This window comes from Prionailurus viverrinus, chromosome C1 (assembly GCF_022837055.1).
Source record: "Prionailurus viverrinus isolate Anna chromosome C1, UM_Priviv_1.0, whole genome shotgun sequence".
Taxonomy (NCBI): Eukaryota; Metazoa; Chordata; class Mammalia; order Carnivora; family Felidae; genus Prionailurus; species Prionailurus viverrinus.
Genome location: NC_062568.1, coordinates 184,401,889 through 184,418,907, shown reverse-complemented (window position 1 = coordinate 184,418,907; position 17,019 = coordinate 184,401,889). Strand labels below are relative to the sequence as shown.

At 43.6% G+C, this 17,019-nt stretch overlaps 1 protein-coding gene across 7 annotated transcripts in view; it reads right to left on the bottom strand.

The window, feature by feature from the left end:
* RHBDL2 (rhomboid like 2) overlaps positions 1–17,019 on the bottom strand; it is a 52,409-nt gene that overhangs the window by 22,752 nt on the left and 12,638 nt on the right. Inside the window, exons 3-5 of one of the 7 annotated variants that reach the window (XM_047868864.1) lie at positions 15,126–15,236; positions 5,831–6,097; positions 1,820–1,968 (exon numbers count right to left, since the gene is read on the bottom strand). In XM_047868864.1, coding sequence (XP_047724820.1) covers positions 1,820–1,968; positions 5,831–6,097; positions 15,126–15,167 — 458 coding nt within the window. In that variant the 5' untranslated portion in view covers positions 15,168–15,236. Of the gene's footprint in view, positions 1–1,819; positions 1,969–5,830; positions 6,098–6,795; positions 7,756–10,875; positions 11,724–14,597; positions 14,621–15,125; positions 15,237–17,019 lie in introns of those variants that run through there. The other 6 variants (XM_047868866.1, XM_047868869.1, XM_047868868.1 and 3 more) reach the window with 6 other exon arrangements.

The window sequence follows — 17,019 nt, the reverse complement described above, 5'->3', positions numbered from 1 at the left end:
TGAGGATAAAGTGACCAACAGCAACCAAAAAAACCCAAAAACAAAAAACAAAGAATCACCCTCAGCCTTCTTTCTGCGGCTCAATAGCAAGAGTAGAAGTGGCATAAAGATGAGATCCTGCCATATACTCGGAATAGAAATCCCAACTTTTCTCAGCCAAATTTTATCTGCCCTTCCAGGTACAACTTGAATACATGTCATCTGTGAGACCCTCCCCATCCCGATCTTTCTATCTTTCTGTTTATGTTACAGTAGCTAATCCCATATCCATTTCCTTACCACTTGTCTGCCTCCCGTAGTGATGCCGGAAGAGCTAATGTTGACTTTGCCAACCTCTCTTAGCGAGGGGTAGCTGTGTCTCATGGTTCCGGCTAATGAGATGCAGTAAGAGTGGCGCTGACGGGGGGACTGGTAAGAGAGCTTCTTTCCTGACAAGAGGGATTGATGTCACCAGCACCTGGTACTACCTTTCCCCTTCCTGCTTTGAATACCAAGCTACAGCTGCCGACTGCCAACCATGAGAGAAAGGTCAAGGGGAAAGCAGAGATGCCAGCATAGAACCAAGAGTCTTGGCTTCATTAAACTGACGAATTAGCCACATACCTCTGGGCTTCTTATACGGTAAAGAATTAACCTCCATTTGTTCGGGCCCCCGTTCGATTTTTGATTACTTCCATCCAAAAGCATTCCTAACTTATACAACCCCATATGTGACCTGTCCTACGCCGCCTTGAGAAGTCTTTCTGAGGGTCTTATTATGTATCAGGCACTGCAAAAATGACATTATAACCGTTGTCTCATTTCATCACAGCAACGTTGTGAGGTCGGTACTTACTACCCCACTTCACAGATGTGAAAACTGAGGCAGCAAGATGTTAAGTAACTACTCTGTAATACTATGCGGCCTTGCATTACTATTTAACTGACTGTCCCCCTCATAATAAAATTTAAATATGGTACAGGAACCACATTTGTTCAGAACGTGGTAGATGGAAGACCAAACTGAAAGTATCCATAGAAACTGAGCAATTAGCAATTTTGTCCTTGACTTGTCAAGCCTCTGAGCCCTGTGTCCTGCCATGGATACCTATTTAGCCACTGGCCAGAGTCATCCTTCAAGGTCCAGGGCTGGGTAGGTCACATAGGTGAAGTTGGCCTCATCTGAAGCCCCAGGCGTTCAGTGGGGAGGGTGGGGGCCAGCGGCAAGCTGCTCACTGTCTGCAGTGGGTTCTGAGTCGTGGGTTCTGAGTGAGGTCATAAAAAGACTACTAGCGTAGAAGAAGCTATAAACGAAAACCAATGCCCATTGCTTGTATTATTCCAGATGGAACAAAACAGTACTATACACTCAGCAAAATGCTCATGAATTAATTCTTTTTAAGTGTGTGGCAGGGGTGGGTAGGGAGGGACTGATGATTCATGTCCTAAAGGGAACATTTTAACAACATCAAACAACATACGTGTGGGAACATACGTGTGGTTGAATAATGATCGGGTCTCTTCTCATTACTGTTCCTATATAATTACCAGTATTAGGCAGCCATACGCAACACTAAGTACACTGGACTGGGGGTTAGCACCAATGGGTTGAGGTTCCAGGTCTGCCACGTGGCCACGTGACCTGGCACGAGCAATACATCCCCTAAGCCTCAGACACGACGCAGCAGTAATAACACCTGCCTCCTAGGGTTCCTGTGAGGATCCGGCTAGATTATGGACATGTAAGTGTCTTATCAATAATAAAGCACCAACCAAATGTTGGGGGTGACGAGTACTCACAGTCAACCTCCTCCGTCAGCGACTTAATAGCATTCCTTACCCAGCATGCACCAGCATATAGGAGATAAACCTCCAGGCTTCCTCCCTCTTCTCAGGACTGTAGATAAAGGGACTCTCCAGGATGCCTGTGTCCAGGGTGATCCACTGTTTCTGAGGCTTCCACACAGCATAGTAAATAAACACTGCCAGCTGACCGGGAGGGGCAGACAGGAATGTTAACCACCTTCTGCAGAGAGTGGCCCCATTAAAGCCCACGGGCACTACCTTGGTTCCAAATGATTAGCTCTCAAGGGGGCCATTCCGTAGCAAGTGCTCAAAAGATGACAGGAATTAAATTTCCCTGCTGCATATCTGCCCACGTAACCGTGGTCATAGCCTACTTCCTCCAGTGAGTAGGAGCAGCCCCACACCAAATATGAAGAAAATGCTTTCTGAGCCCCCTACCCCCCTTAAATACCCTCTGCCCTCATCTTTCCATTCCCATTTGGTCTCTCATTTACACGGTAATATTAAGTCACTGCTGGCTTCCAAAGAATAGGGAAAGGGAACAATAGTAACTTTACAGCCGAGAAGCCTGGCAAACAAGACCTTAACCAAGTGATGAAGGCTCACGTCACCAGGGACGTCATGTGGAGGTCCCCTACTCCCTGATGTGATAGGATGAGAAAGGCACTTCACCTCTGCGTGTTCCTCCCTAAAACCCGTAACTCCAGTCTAATCATGAGAAAAACATCAGACAAGCCCACATTGGGGGATAATCTACAGAATACCTGGCCCATACTCCTCAAGATTATCAGAGTCATGAAAACAAAGCCTGAGAAACTGTCATAGATTAGAGGACACTGGGGGAACATGACAACTGAATGTGATAACTCTGGGTTGCAGGATACAGAAGGGATAGAAAGAGGACATTAATGGAAAAGCTAGTAGAAATTGATATTAAGGGGCGCCTGAGTGGCTCAGCCAGTTAAGCGTCCAACTTAGACTCAAGTAATGATCTCATGGTTTGCGAGTTCAAACCCCACCCACATCCAGCTATCTGCTCTCAGCGCAGAGCCTGCTTTGGATCCTCTGTCTCCCCTCTCTCTCTGTCTCTCTCCCCCTCTCTCTCTCTCTGCCCCTCCCCTGCTAACGTTCTCTCTCTCTCTCTCTCTCTCTCTCTCTGTTTCTCTCAAAAACTAAACATTAAAACAAGAAAGATTTAAAAATACATACATACAGGGGCGCCTGGGTGGCTCAGTCGGTTGAGCGACTGACTTCGGCTCAGGTCATGATCTCACGGTTCGTGGGTTCGACCCCCGTCAGGCTCTGTGCTGACAGCTTGGAGCTTGAAACCTGCTTTGGATTCTGTGTCTCCCTCTCTCTGACCCTCCCCCACTCACACTCTGTCTCTCAAAAATAAATTAAAATGTTCAAAAAAAATTTTTTTAAATACATACATACATAAAAACTTTTATTTAAGGGGCACCTAAGTGGCTCAGTAGGTTGAACATCCAACTCTTAATTTCAGCTCAGGTCATGATACCAAGGTTGTGGGATTGAGCCCCACATCAGCAGGGAGCTTACTTGAAATTCTCTCTCTCCCTCTGCCCATCTCCCCTGCTCGTGCTCTCTCTCTCTAAAATAAAAAAATTAGGGGCGCCTGGGTGGCTCAGTCGGTTAAGCATCTGACTTCGGCTCAGGTCACGATCTCATGGTTCGTGGGTTTGAACCCCACATCAGGCTCTGTGCTGACAGCTCAGAGCCTGGAGCCTGTTTCAGATTCTGTGTCTCCCCCTCTCTCCTCCCCTCCCCCACTCGTGCTCTGTCTCCCTCTAGCTCAAAAATAAATAAACATTAAAAAAATTAAATAAATAAAATAAAATAATTAAAATTTAAAAAAAAATAAAGCTTTTATTTTAAAAACTGATTTTGGAGCACTTGTGTGCCTGTCAGTTGAGCGCCCAACTCTTGATTTCAGCTCAGGTCATGATCTTATGGTTGTGGGATCAAGTCCCATGCAGGGTGCTGCACCAACAGCTCGGGGCCTATTTGGGATTCTCCTCCTCTCTCACCGCCCCTCCTCCACTTGCTCTCTCTGTCTCTGTCTCTCTCTCTCTCTCTCGCTCTCACTCTCAAAATAAATAAATAAACATTAAAAAAAAAACAAAACACCCTGATCTTTCAGGGTGCCTGGCTGGTTCAGTCAGTAGAGTATGTGACTCTTGATCTCAGGGTTCTAAGTTCGAGCCCCATATTGGGTATAGAGATTACTTATAAATAAATAAATAAATAATAAATAGTTTTTAAAAAGACACTGATCTTTCTGTGAGAGACAAATACCCACAATTGTTGTACAGATTACTTGAAAATCAATCAATCAATCAATGATTTTTAATTTTTTTTTTCAACATTTATTTTTGGGACAGAGAGAGACAGAGTATGAACCGGGGAGGGGCAGAGAGAGAGGGAGACACAGAATCAGAAACAGGCTCCAGGCTCTGAGCCATCAGCCCAGAGCCTGACGCGGGGCTCGAACTCCCGGACCGCGAGATCGTGACCTGGGTGAAGTCGGACGCTTAACCGACTGCGCCACCCAGGCGCCCCTCAATGATTTTTAAAAAAGAAACTGATCTTTCTGTGAGAGACAGATATCTTAGCACCCACTCTATGACCCTTCCTGGGAAAACTGCCCTTTCCACAGCACTGACTACAACAGTCATGTTTTGTATCACGTGACCTTATCCTATTATGTCCCAATTCCCCCAGACCCCCAGCACTCACACACCTGATTGGACCATGGGCAGGCCAGCCAATCCATAGGCTGGAAGGATAACCTGATAGAGTGTGCCAAGAGTGTTTACTCATTACCCTTTTCTTTATCTGAACCATAAGAGGCCAGGTCCCTATGATGGTTCATTTTATGTGTCAATTTGGCTAGACCATGATACCCAGATATTTGGTCAAAATCATTCTGGATGTTTCTGTGAAGATATTTTTTAGATGAGATCAATGTTAAAATCAATAGACTCTGAGTAAAGCAGATTACCCTCCATAACGTGGTGTCTCAACAAATAAGTTTAAAGCCTTAATAGAACAGACTGACCTCCTCTGAGGGAAAGGGAATTCTGCCTTTGAGGGAAAGTATGACTGCCTTTGAACTACAACTACAACTCTTATCCCCCTTGATCTCCAGCCTGCTGGCCTACCCTCGATTTTGAATTTGCCAAGCTTCCACAATTACATGAGCCAATTCCTTAAAATCAATCAAGTTCTCTCTCCATATCTATGTAGAGATGGATAGATGGATGGATGGATAATGTGTGTGTGTTTGTGTGTGTATACACCGATTACTTCTATTTCTCTAAAGAACCCTGACTAATACCATTCTTGATAAGGAACTGGAGACATCAGTGGGAATGATCAGAGACTTCCTAATGTCCCTGAAGTCACACCCCACACACATGCATCTTCTGCCAATTTCTTTATGAGACATCATGGTGTAGGAGAAAAAGGTAGGTAAGATGAGGCTCAGGAAAAGCCCAGTGCTGGCCCAGTCATACATATGTGACCTTGGGCAATTCATTCCACCTCTCTGAGCTTTGTACTCTTTTCTGGAAAATAAAAGGGCTTACTTGATCAGAGTCTGAAAAGACACTACATGCTACCACAGTAGACATCATTAGAGGATTCCATTCTTTTTTTCCCTACTGAAATGTGGCGGCAGCCTATAGTCTATAGAACCGATCAGTTCGTGAGATCAAACCAATCTGTGACCCCAAGATTATTTGGTTTCTAAAGGCCCAACATCTAAAATGAAATGAAGCCACAGAAATAGTAGTCACAGCTGGGAAGGGGACTTGCTTGAAAAATAAAACTCACCCTTGGCTGAAAGTGACTGGGAACATAGGAAGGACCTAAAGAGACTTCAGAGAGGGTGAAGTTGAGTTCCGCGTGGGCTGTGCCTGCCACCACCAAGCTCTCTTCTCTTCTCTAGATGTGATCGAAGCCCCCGTGTGTTTGCAACTCCCCGGGGGTACTTGCACTAGTGCCCGCCACCCGCTTCACTCACCTCAGCAATGCTGATGGAGATGATGAACACAGGGGGTGGGAGGCAGTTAGCTCTCTCCAAGTATGTTCTTCGAACCTTTTCAGGAAGCATCCATTTTGAGACAACCCTGTGGACCTTTTTATTCTTGAAGGGATCTTTACCTCCCCCATCCTCTCGCATTTCCTTCTCTTCTTCCAGCTCTCCTTTCATGTCTCCATCCAAATGCAGAGTCACATCCTCTATCTCCAAATCGCGATCAGCAGCCATTGTCCTGGGTCTTCCCTCCACCTAAAAGGGACATGAATGTCAAGGAAAAACAGATGACTCTATAGTCCTTGGGCCACAGATCTTTCCTGAGCTGTCTGGTACAACCACTGGTTTGTTTCCTCGGCCTTTCCTGGATATTAATAGAAGGCAGTTGAAGATCTGGTGCCCACATACTCACAATATCCATACCCTCATCCCTAGCATGTAATTGTGACAAAGCAATAGGGTCTCCCCAAATGAGGGAGAGGGCTCCCAGGGGTCACTTCTATCGCCACCACCCAAAGAATGGACTAGAGCCTTGGAATAGAAACCCTACCTTGTATGTCCCTTCCTTCCCCTCTGCCACTGACTGTCAAGTCAACCATCAGTGTAAGAGATGCCTTGGCCATGAAGTGATGCATCTCAGAGCCCAAACCATGCACACCACATAACTGAACCCAGTCTCATCCAGCTAAAGTGAATGGTCTCCTTTCCCATTTTAGTTTCATCTCGCTTCTACTCCCAGGCCAAACACAGGTCTCAGATTTCTGACTCAGAATCAAAAATAGTTTACTGAGCATCTACTGTGTATCAGGCACTATGCTGGAGCCTTTCACATCTATTGACTCATTGGACTTCCACAATAACCCCAGGAGGTGGGGATTTGTAGTCCCATTTATGGATAAAAAAACTGAGTTGCCCATTCTGCTCCCCAAAAAAGAATCAAACCTACATCTTACCAGCTCTCTTCCTAAACCAGCACTGCCCATTCGGTAGCACACTCGAGTTAGGAAGGCCATTCCTTGCTGGTCCTCCAGGCACAAGGTCAATACCCTTGCTGAAACACATCTCCCCAACGATGCTCTGACATCCAAAGCTCTTGGCTGAGTTCTTCCTAATTTCCACATCAGGTATTCCCTTGAATTCAATCCTCAACATTCAATTATTCAAGTATTTATTCAGTAAACATCTATGGAACACCTACTAGGTATCAGGCCACCATCCCTAGTCCAAAGGGTTGACAATGTAATGGAGGAAACAGAGGTCAATAAAAATCATACAAATAATTGTATCATTACACTGTGATAGGGGACACCAAGCAGGTGTATAAGATACCAAGGCAGCATGTCTGTAACAGAGACGGCTGATCCACATACTTTCTTATCCCTATGCCATGTACTGTCCTTTCCCTGTTGGTCTGGTTCTGTTATTTTTTTTTAATGCTTATTTATTTATTTATTGAGAGAGAGAGAGAGAGAGAGAGAGCACAAGCAGAGGGAGGGCAGAAAGGGAGGGAGAGAGAGAATCCCAAGCAGGCTCCACACTGTCAGCTCAGAGCCCAATGCGGGGCTTGAACTCACAAAACGTGAGATCATGACCTGAGCCAAAAACAGGAGGTGGGCACTTAACCAACTGAGCCACCCTGGTTAACCAGGCACTCCTAGTTCTGTTATTTTTAACTCCTGGTTAAACTACTTAAATCATTCAAATATTTCTGTGGTCAAAAGTGGGGGGAAGGGCTGGAATAGCGAGGGAAAAAAAATGTTGCAAAATAGTTGTAGAGTACAATCCAATTTTTGTAAAAAGTAACATACTGTTAAGACACAGAACAGATGAACAGGAGGGAAGGGAAGCAAAAATAATATAAAAACAGGGAGGGAGATAAAACATAAGAAACTCTTTAAAAATAGAGAACAAACAGAGGGTTACTGGAAGGGTTGTGGGAAGGGGGATGGGCTAAATGGGTAAGGGGCATTAAGGAATCTACTCCTGAAATCATTATTGCACTATATGCTAACTTGGATGTAAATTAAAAAGTAATAATAAAATAAAGTAACAAAAATAAATAAATAAAGTCAACCTCACACACACACAAAAAGTAACATACTGATACACAGGAAGAAATCTGGAAAATTAACCATGATTATATCTGCATGGTGGGTGGGATTTCACGAGATTTTTGCCTCCTGTGCAGGGGTGGGCCCAGATTTTGTGGAGCCTAAAGTGTAAACAATTTGGGGGGCTTTCCTTGGAAAAAATAATATAAAATTAAAGTTACAAAATATAAAAATTGCAAAAGTAGATACTGGCCTTTGAAGGAGCCCATGCAAATGAAAGAGACTTGAAGTTTAAGCTTTTATTAGCTTCAGAGGCAGTCTCTGTTTATATTTGACTTTTAAAGGTTTTATTACTATTTTAATTAAAAAAACAAAAAACAAATAAAGGTGTGCCTGGGTGGCTCTGCCAGTTAAGCGTCCAACCAGCTCAAGTCATGATCTCACAGTTCATGAGTTCCAGTCCTGCATCAGGCTCTGTGCTGGCAGCGTGGAGCCTCCTTGGGATTCTCGCTCTCTCCTCTCTGCCCTTCCCCTACTCAAGCTTTCTCTATGTTTCGAAATAAATAAATAAATAACTTTAAAAAATAATAATAATAATAAATTAGAAAAGAAATAAATAAAGCCATATCTATGACACCTTGACTTGATCCTAAAGTCTCAACTACTGTACTATTTCTCCCCTCCCCTTTGTGGCCTAATATCTTGAAGGAGGAGTCTGTACCCCTAACGAGATGGTCATCTGCATCCTCCATTGGAATGATCTCCTGAGTTACACCCTTCAAACAAATCCACTTCAAGGGCGCCTGGGTGGCTCAGTTGGTTAAACGCCCGACTTCCGCTCAGGTCATGATCTCAGGGTTCATAAGTTTGAGCCCCGAATCGGGCTCTGTGCTGACAGCTCAGAGCCCAGATGGAGCCTGCTTCAGATTCTAGGTCTCCCTCTCTCTCTCTCTCTCTGCCCCTGCCCCACTCGCATTCTGTCTGTCTGTCTCGCTCTCTAATTTATTAAATTTAATAAACTTTAAACATTTACTAATGTTTAAAATAAATAAACATTAAAAAAAAGTTAATTAAAAAAATCCACTTAAGGAGTGATGTGAGTCCCAATCACGCAGGCAGAGCACCGCTGGCATTTCAAAGCACATACCCACGCAAAATCTCACATACTCCGTAGAATAAGCTGAAGTAAAAAGAAGGCAAGGGTTGTGTTCCCAATTCTCCTCATCTTCAACCTTCCTAACAGACCTTCTTTCATCCATCTCTCATCTCAACCATATTTCATTCACTGACTTCCTTCTCCCGCCCCCAAGCCACAGGCATCCCCTCTGCATGCTTCAACAACACCCTTGTCCTGCAATTGGACTTCTCTAACTCGGTGAAGAGGAGCTAGTGGCAAGGTCACTAGAGGACAGGAACACAGGCTTTGACGCTAGACAGACTGAGGAATGGCTCCGTCTTATTTTTCTTTGCAACCCCAGGCAATGGCCGCGGGCCTGGTACCATAAACCTTAGCATGGTGGTTGCGAGGGCATGGGGGGAAGGGAGAAAATGGGGAGTTGTCTGATTTAATGGGTGCAAAGTTTCAGTGTAGGAAGATAAAGTTCTGGAGATGGATGGTGTTAAGAGTTTCACAACAATGTAAAAGTACTTAATGCCAATGAACTGTATACTTAAAAATGGCTAAAATGGTAAATTTTAAGTTATGTATGTTCTACCCACCACCCCCAACACACACACACACACACACACACACACACACACACTAAACAATAATGCAAAACTTTCAAGGTCATTGCAAAGATTAGATACAGTGTATCACCCATATGTGCTTCATCAATGAGATATATATATATATATATACACATATATATATATATATATATATATTTTTTTTTTAATATGACCCATGGAGCCAGATGACTGGGATTAAAACACAGCTCTACTACATTATCAACTTTAAACTTAGGTAAATCACTTAAATTCTCTGGGCCTCAGATTACATTCTTTTAAATTGTGGTAATGTACACATAACATAAAAATTTACCACTTTAGGGGCGCCTGGATGACTCAGTTGTTTGGGCATCCAGCTCTTGATTTCAGCTCAGGTCATGATGTCATGGGTTTGCGAGTTCAAGCCCTGCATTGGGTTCCATGCTGACAGTGCAAGCTTGCTTGGAATTCTCTCTGTCCCTCTCCAACTCGCTCTCTCTCTCTCTCAATCTCTCTCAAAATAAACAAGTTAACTTAAAAAAAAATTACCACTTTAACCATTTTAAAGTATACAATTCAGTGGCATTAAGTACATTTACAATGTTATGTAACCATCACCACTATCTAGTTCAGGAACTTTTTCATTACCCCAGACAAAAACTCCAAACCCATTAAGCAATCTCTCCATTGCTATCTCCCTCCAGCCCATGACAACCACTTTTCTGTCTCTGTGGATTTACTTATTTGGGGGACTTCATGAAAATGGAATCATACAATATGTGGCCTTTTGAGTCTGGCTTCTCTTAGAAGAAAGTCTTCAAGGTTCATTCCTTTTTTTTTTTTTAAAGTAGTTACCACGCCCAGTGTGGGGCTTGAACTCACAACCGAGCTCAAGAGTCATAGGCCGAGATGATGGGTTAAATAGGTGATGGGTATTAAGGAGGGCACTTGTTGTGATGAGCACTGGGTGTTGTATTTAAGTGATGAATCACTAAATTCTACACCTGAAACTAATATTACACTGCACATTAACTAACTGGAATTTAATAAATTTGAAGAAGGAAAAAAAGAGTCACATGCTCCACCTACTGAGCCAGGCAGGTGCCCCAGGACTTCATTCCTTTAGTATAGTAATCAATTAAGTATAGTAATAATAACTATAATTAATATAAGTATATAACTAAGTATAATAATTAATATAGTAATTCCATATTTAACTTATTGGGAAACTCTCAGATTCCATTTTAAAGTGAGGATAATGATAGAACTTACCTTGCAGCATTGTTGGAAAGATTGTTGGAGGTAATGGGGGCTCCTGAGTCAGTTAAGCCTCAACTCTTGATTTTGGCTCAAGTCATGATCTCACTCATTCTCTCTCTCTCTCTCTCTCTCTCTCTCTCTCTCTCTCTCTCAAATAAATAAATAAATAAATAAATAAATAAATAAATAAATAAACAAGCATTTTGAAAAATCCTAAGAAAAGATCGTTTGAGGTAATGCATGTAAAGCACTTAGAATAGTATCTGGCACATGGGAAACACTCCATAATTTTATTATTAGCTATGGACGGATGAGTGGGTGCATGGATGGATGGATGGATGGATGGTTGGCTGGCTGGAAAGATGAAAGGGATGGGCTGAGTCTAGGGCCTATTTTCATACTGCAAGTTACTGGAAATCAACTCATACTGCAAGTTACTGGAAATCAACTCATACTGAATTTATTCTTAAAAATACTTCATTAGGCAGTTCCCACATTACAATAGGTTATATTCAGAAAATTCAGGGAAGAAGAGAATTCCCCTTCCATGTGACTTTTCCCCCAGCAACTTTTCTGAAAAGAAAGTCTTCCTCCCTCCCCTACATCTTCCACCTTCCCACTCACCCGGCCTCCCAGGGACAGACACTAAGTCTGGAGACCTAATTATTGCATGAATTTTCCTTGAATGCTGTTGACTATTTCCAGTTTTGTGACTTCTCACGATTGGCAAAATGCAGTGTGGGTTGGAGACTCACAGTGTTTAACTGCAAATATTAAAGCATTTAAAAAATTTTTTTAATATTTATTTATTTTTGAGAGACAGAGACAGAGCGCAAGCAGGGGAGAGGCACAGGAGAGAGGGAGACACAGAATCCGAAGCAGGCTCCAGGCTCCGAGCTGTCAGCACAGAGCCTGACGCAGGCCTCAAACTCACAAACTGTGAGATCATACCTGAACTGGACTGAAGTCGGACATTCAACCGATTGAGCCACCCAGGCGCCCCTAAAGCATTTTAAAAGTAAGTTCAACTAGTGATGATTAGCACTGTGTTAATAAGCTCTACTGTAAATTGAAATACCATACATGATGATCACTTTATGAGGAAATAAAATTTTACAATGTTAATATAACTTGATAGCTATTAAAGGAACTAGAAAACTAAGGCTTACATTTCCTCAAAATTTTCTCTTTTCTCCAGACTTCAAACTTTCCAGAAATTTTACAAAGTCAAGCCCACCACTTTAGGTATTTTAATGAAATGTATTTCCTGTGCTGCAAAGATATCTGCCCCATTTGGTTTAGGCAAGACTCACTGTAGGTGTGCTTTCTTCCTTGGCAGGGAGAGTAGACAGTTCCGACATGTAGTTCTAGCTACATCAGCCTCTTGCAACAGATGAAAACGTTGGTGGCCACTGCAGGGTTTGGGGTTTACCTCTCTTCTCAATGACGGTCACACTCTGACTTCCCTCCCCGTCTGTGTGCCCTGTTGCTTGGAGACAGGGGCCTCTCCCTGATTCATCCATCTCTCCAACATCTGCTGCTCAATACTTCCAGTCTCTGACATTCCCTGTCCCTCCCACTCCTGTTTATCTTCTGCTCCCACACCTGAATTTCTGAGCACAGCTCACCACCCTGGAAACATTACTAATCAAACAATGAAAGGACTATCCATACTTTTGGGGCTGTGGGAAACAGGTGCAGCCTTTTGGGAAGGCAACTGGGCAGTAATTGCCCAAAATAGAAAAGCATATAACTTTCAACAGAACCACCCTCCTCCTAGAAATCTATCCTGCAAATGTATCTGAGCAAGTATACAAAGCTATATTTCAAAGATGTTCAGTGCAGAACTATTTACAGCAGTGAAAAATCACAAAGAACTAGAATGTACTTCAGTTGGGTTGTTGCATTTCCTGCCCATTCCAATCCTTAGGTAGTTAATTCTTCCTTACACTGTGCTGAAATCTGCTCACCAGCACATTTGCTCCCGGGTCCAATGTTTTCCTCCCTAGGCTAATCTAAGGTTATGGCGTTAATTTTGTCCCTGCATGGGCGTGGCCTGGATATTCCATGGGCTCTACAGGTCAAAGTTGGGGTAGGGTCTCTGGAAGCATACTTTAGATTACCGGAATTTTTGGAGGCCCAATTAAATAAAGCAGGAATCTCAAAACAAGTCAGCAATGAATACAACACATCATAGTCTTAAAGAGATATAAATGCATCTGCAGCTATCAAATTATTCACTTTGTCACTCTCATCACAGTGTGATATATTGAGAGGCATTATTTACTGCACTGATTGTGTTTCTTACTAAGCAAAAATCATCCAGGTTTCTTGAGCTTTCTTTAATGTTGGCTTGATGTTGTGCCTCACCTCCTTCCTTTTATCTTTAGCAGGTGGCTGTCAACTCTGTTGAAATCTCTCTCTCTCTCTCCTTCTCCGCCCCACCCCCCCCACCCAGATCAAAATCAGGTGGCGCTGCTGTGAAAAGTCCTCATCCTACCAGTATGGAACGACGAAGGTGGACTGTTAAAAAGAATGTTGGAGGGGCGCCTGGGTGGCGCAGTCGGTTAAGCGTCCGACTTCAGCCAGGTCATGATCTCGCGGTCCGTGAGTTCAAGCCCCGCGTCGGGCTCTGGGCTGATGGCTCAGAGCCTGGAGCCTGTTTCTGATTCTGTGTCTCCCTCTCTCTCTGCCCCTCCCCCGTTCATGCTCTGTCTCTCTCTGTCCCCAAAATAAATAAAAAACGTTAAAAAAAAAATTAAAAAAAAAAAAAAGAATGTTGGAGGAGTAGAAAAGACTCATGTTCTTCAAGTTAAAATGAAGATATTCCCCCTGTGCATCAAAGACTTTCTCTTCATGGTTGCCAAGTATTCCTTTTTTTAAAGTTGGCTCCATGCCCCATGTGGCCCTCAAACTCACAACCCTGAGATCAAGAGTCAAATGCTCTACCAACTGAGCCAGCCAGGTACCCCAGCAAGGATTCTCAAGAAAAGGAAAAGTGGGGAGGCTCAACCGGCTAAGCGTCTGACTCTTGGTTTCCGCTCAGGTCATGATCTCACAGTTTGAGTTTGAGCCCTGCATCGGACTTCACACTGTCAGTGCAGAGCCTACTTGGGATTCTCTCTCTCTCTCCCTCCCTCTCTGCCCTGCCCCTCCCCTCCCCCGCCTCTCTCTCATTCTCTCAAAATAAATAAATAAATAAATAAATACATACATACATACATAAATAAATAAACTTAAAAAAGAAATTAGAGGAAAACTGGAAAGAACTTCCTTACATCCTGTCTTTGTGTGGAATAAGCATTGCTCATGATATGAATCATGGAGCCATTGTGTTGGCCAAGGATTGGAAAGGGTGGGGCAATGCTCATTTACCCAGAACACTCTTCTGCCTTAAAAAAAAAAAAAGTAGAGGGCGCCTGGGTGGTTCAGTGGATTAAGCGTCCAACTTTGGCTCAGGTCATGATCTAGCATGATCTAGCGGTTTGTGAGTTTGAGCCTCACATCAGGCTCCGTGCTGACAGCTCAGAGCCTGGAGCCTGCTTCAGATTCTGTGCCTCCAGCTCTCTGCCCCTCCCCCACTCACGCTCTGTCTCTCTTTTCTCTCTCAAAAATAAATAAACATGAAAAAAAATTTTTTTAATGTAGAGAGAGATTTCCATAAGGAGATTTACACAGGAGACCCTTGACAATGGCAAGAGATTTTTCCAAAGACCTTTCAAGAGCTGGGGTACCTGGGTGGCTCAGTGGGTTAGGTGTCTGACTTTGGCTCAGGTCATGATCTTGCCATTCACGAGTTCGAGCCCCGCATCAGGCTCTGTGCTGACAGCTCGAAGCCTGGAGCCTGCTTCGGATTCTGTGTCTCCCTCCCTCTCTGCCCCTCTCCCGTTCACACTCTGTCTCTGTCTCTCAAAAAATGAATAAACATTAAAAAAAAATTTTTTTAAGACCTTTCAAGAGCCTTAGTAAACCATATAGTATCTCCCAAAATTATGTTAAAAATTATGGCCAGAAAATTTTAAGTGATTGCATTTCAGACCCTAAATAATTCTACAATTGCAGGTGTAAGGTTATTTATAAAGTTTGTTATGTGAGAAATATCAATTAACTATGTTCAACACTCTGCACCCAAGGTCCCAAAGAAGAAAAGAAAATAGAACGTTGGTTCATTAATTGTGCCTCTTTCATCTTTATGTAAACTTTAACCTCTCTCTTGAAGACCAGTTTCTTCACTGCCTGAAGCACTCATTAAAACAACTTGCCAAAGCACTTTTCCTTGTATCTATGTGACGCACATCATACATCTCTTGGTGTCAGGGATCCTAGACACCGCTGAACCTGCCATTCCATGCCAATGTACCCAAGACTTCTACCTGTGGCAAAACATAAAAAATAAAAGTCACTTTCTCAAACCTCTTCACTTTCTTCTCATTTCTATTTCTGACACTACCAAGTGATTTATTTTTAGGAGTCTTTTCTACTCCAAGAAGAAACAAAGACTTTAGTTACTACATGCAGGTTACATAAAGGCTGTAACTAGTAGAGAAGAGTGAAGTCATGTGAGATGTCAGAGTGGAATGATGGGCCTGGCTCACTAACTAAATGACTAGCAAAATCATTCAGTTCACATTCATTCACAACGGGCCTTTGAGGGTAGCTAATGAAATACGAAAACTGTTAAGTGTTGAATCTGCACATGTCAAGGACTCCCAGTACATTCTTTTGATAATGCTTATATAATGGTCATTTGTCAGGGTTCTTGGAGAATTCCCAATCTCATGAATCCTGCTGGGCAGCAGGGACCACTTCCCACTACGGAAGGTAAAAATTCCCAATCCTAACTGTTCCAGGTCCCTAGGCAACTGGGGTTCAGGTATGTAACTTGGGCTTGACCCATTAGCTGCATTTGCTTAGGATTTTTGAGGCTGGAGCTTCAAGACTGGTTAAGTTCTTTCCAGTGGTGATAATAAAGCAGTGGCAACAGTGTCCACTGTCCAGCCTCGCCATTGGGTCAGTTTGACATCCAGCATCCAAGGCCAGCTGTATCTTGGATACAGGCTGCAACAATGAACATGGAGCTGCAGAAGCAATAGGGCCATTTTCACCTACCTGGCTCTGTGATGATTTTGGTGTAGTTCTCTGCCACAGGGAGTCAAGATGGAAATAGGCACCCAGGAAAGGAAAGGGATTTGCCTCTCTGAAAACCCAGAGGACTAAGTCAGGCCTACCTTCCCTTCTTCATCTCACCCAGGAGAGCACAGGCACAGCTACCCGCCTTAGAACAACTCTTAGGTCTCCCTTTGTCTCGGCTTATTTCCCAAACCTTGTTTCTGCAGCCTTCCAGTGATTTTGTAACCTACCTGTGATACTGTGAAATACTAAGAAACAAATATTTTCCCACCCAGTTCCTGGCACAGAGCTCCTAAAACCTCTGGAATTTCCTGAGTGACAGGGGTGGGAGGAGCATCTTCTATTATTTGTAATAAGCCCCTTTCAACCACATGTGAGTTTATGCTAATGAAGTGACTCTTGGAGGATAGGGCTGGTTGCCTAAGGAAATGACCACGGGATTAGAGGTTAGAGGGTTGGAACTTGCAGGCCCACCTCTGGGAATGGAAGAAGGGCTAGAGATGGAGCTTCATCACCAACAGTCAATAACCAATCATGCCTATGTAATGGAACCTCCATAAAAACTCTAAGCAAAAGGTTCATAGAGCTTCCGGGTTGGTAACCACAGTGAGGCGCTAGGAGAACAAAACACCCAGAGAGGGCATGGAAGTTCTACATCCTTTCCTGTATACCCTGCTCTGTGCATCTCTTTCATTTGGTTGCTCTTGACTTGTATCCTTTATGATAAGCCAGTACTAATAAGTAAAGCCCTCTCCTAAGTTCTGTGAGCTGTTCTAGCAAATTATTAAGCCCAAGGAAGTGGGGCGAGGGGGAGGGGTCACAGAAACCCCAAATTATAGCCAGTTGATCAAAAGTACTGGAAGTCCATGGGGCGCCTGGGTGGCGCAGTCGGTTGAGCGTCCGACTTCAGCCAGGTCACGATCTCGCGGTCCATGAGTTCGAGCCCCGCGTCGGGTTCTGGGCTGATGGCTCAGAGCCTGGAGCCTGTTTCCGATTCTGTGTCTCCCTCTCTCTGCCCCTCCCCCG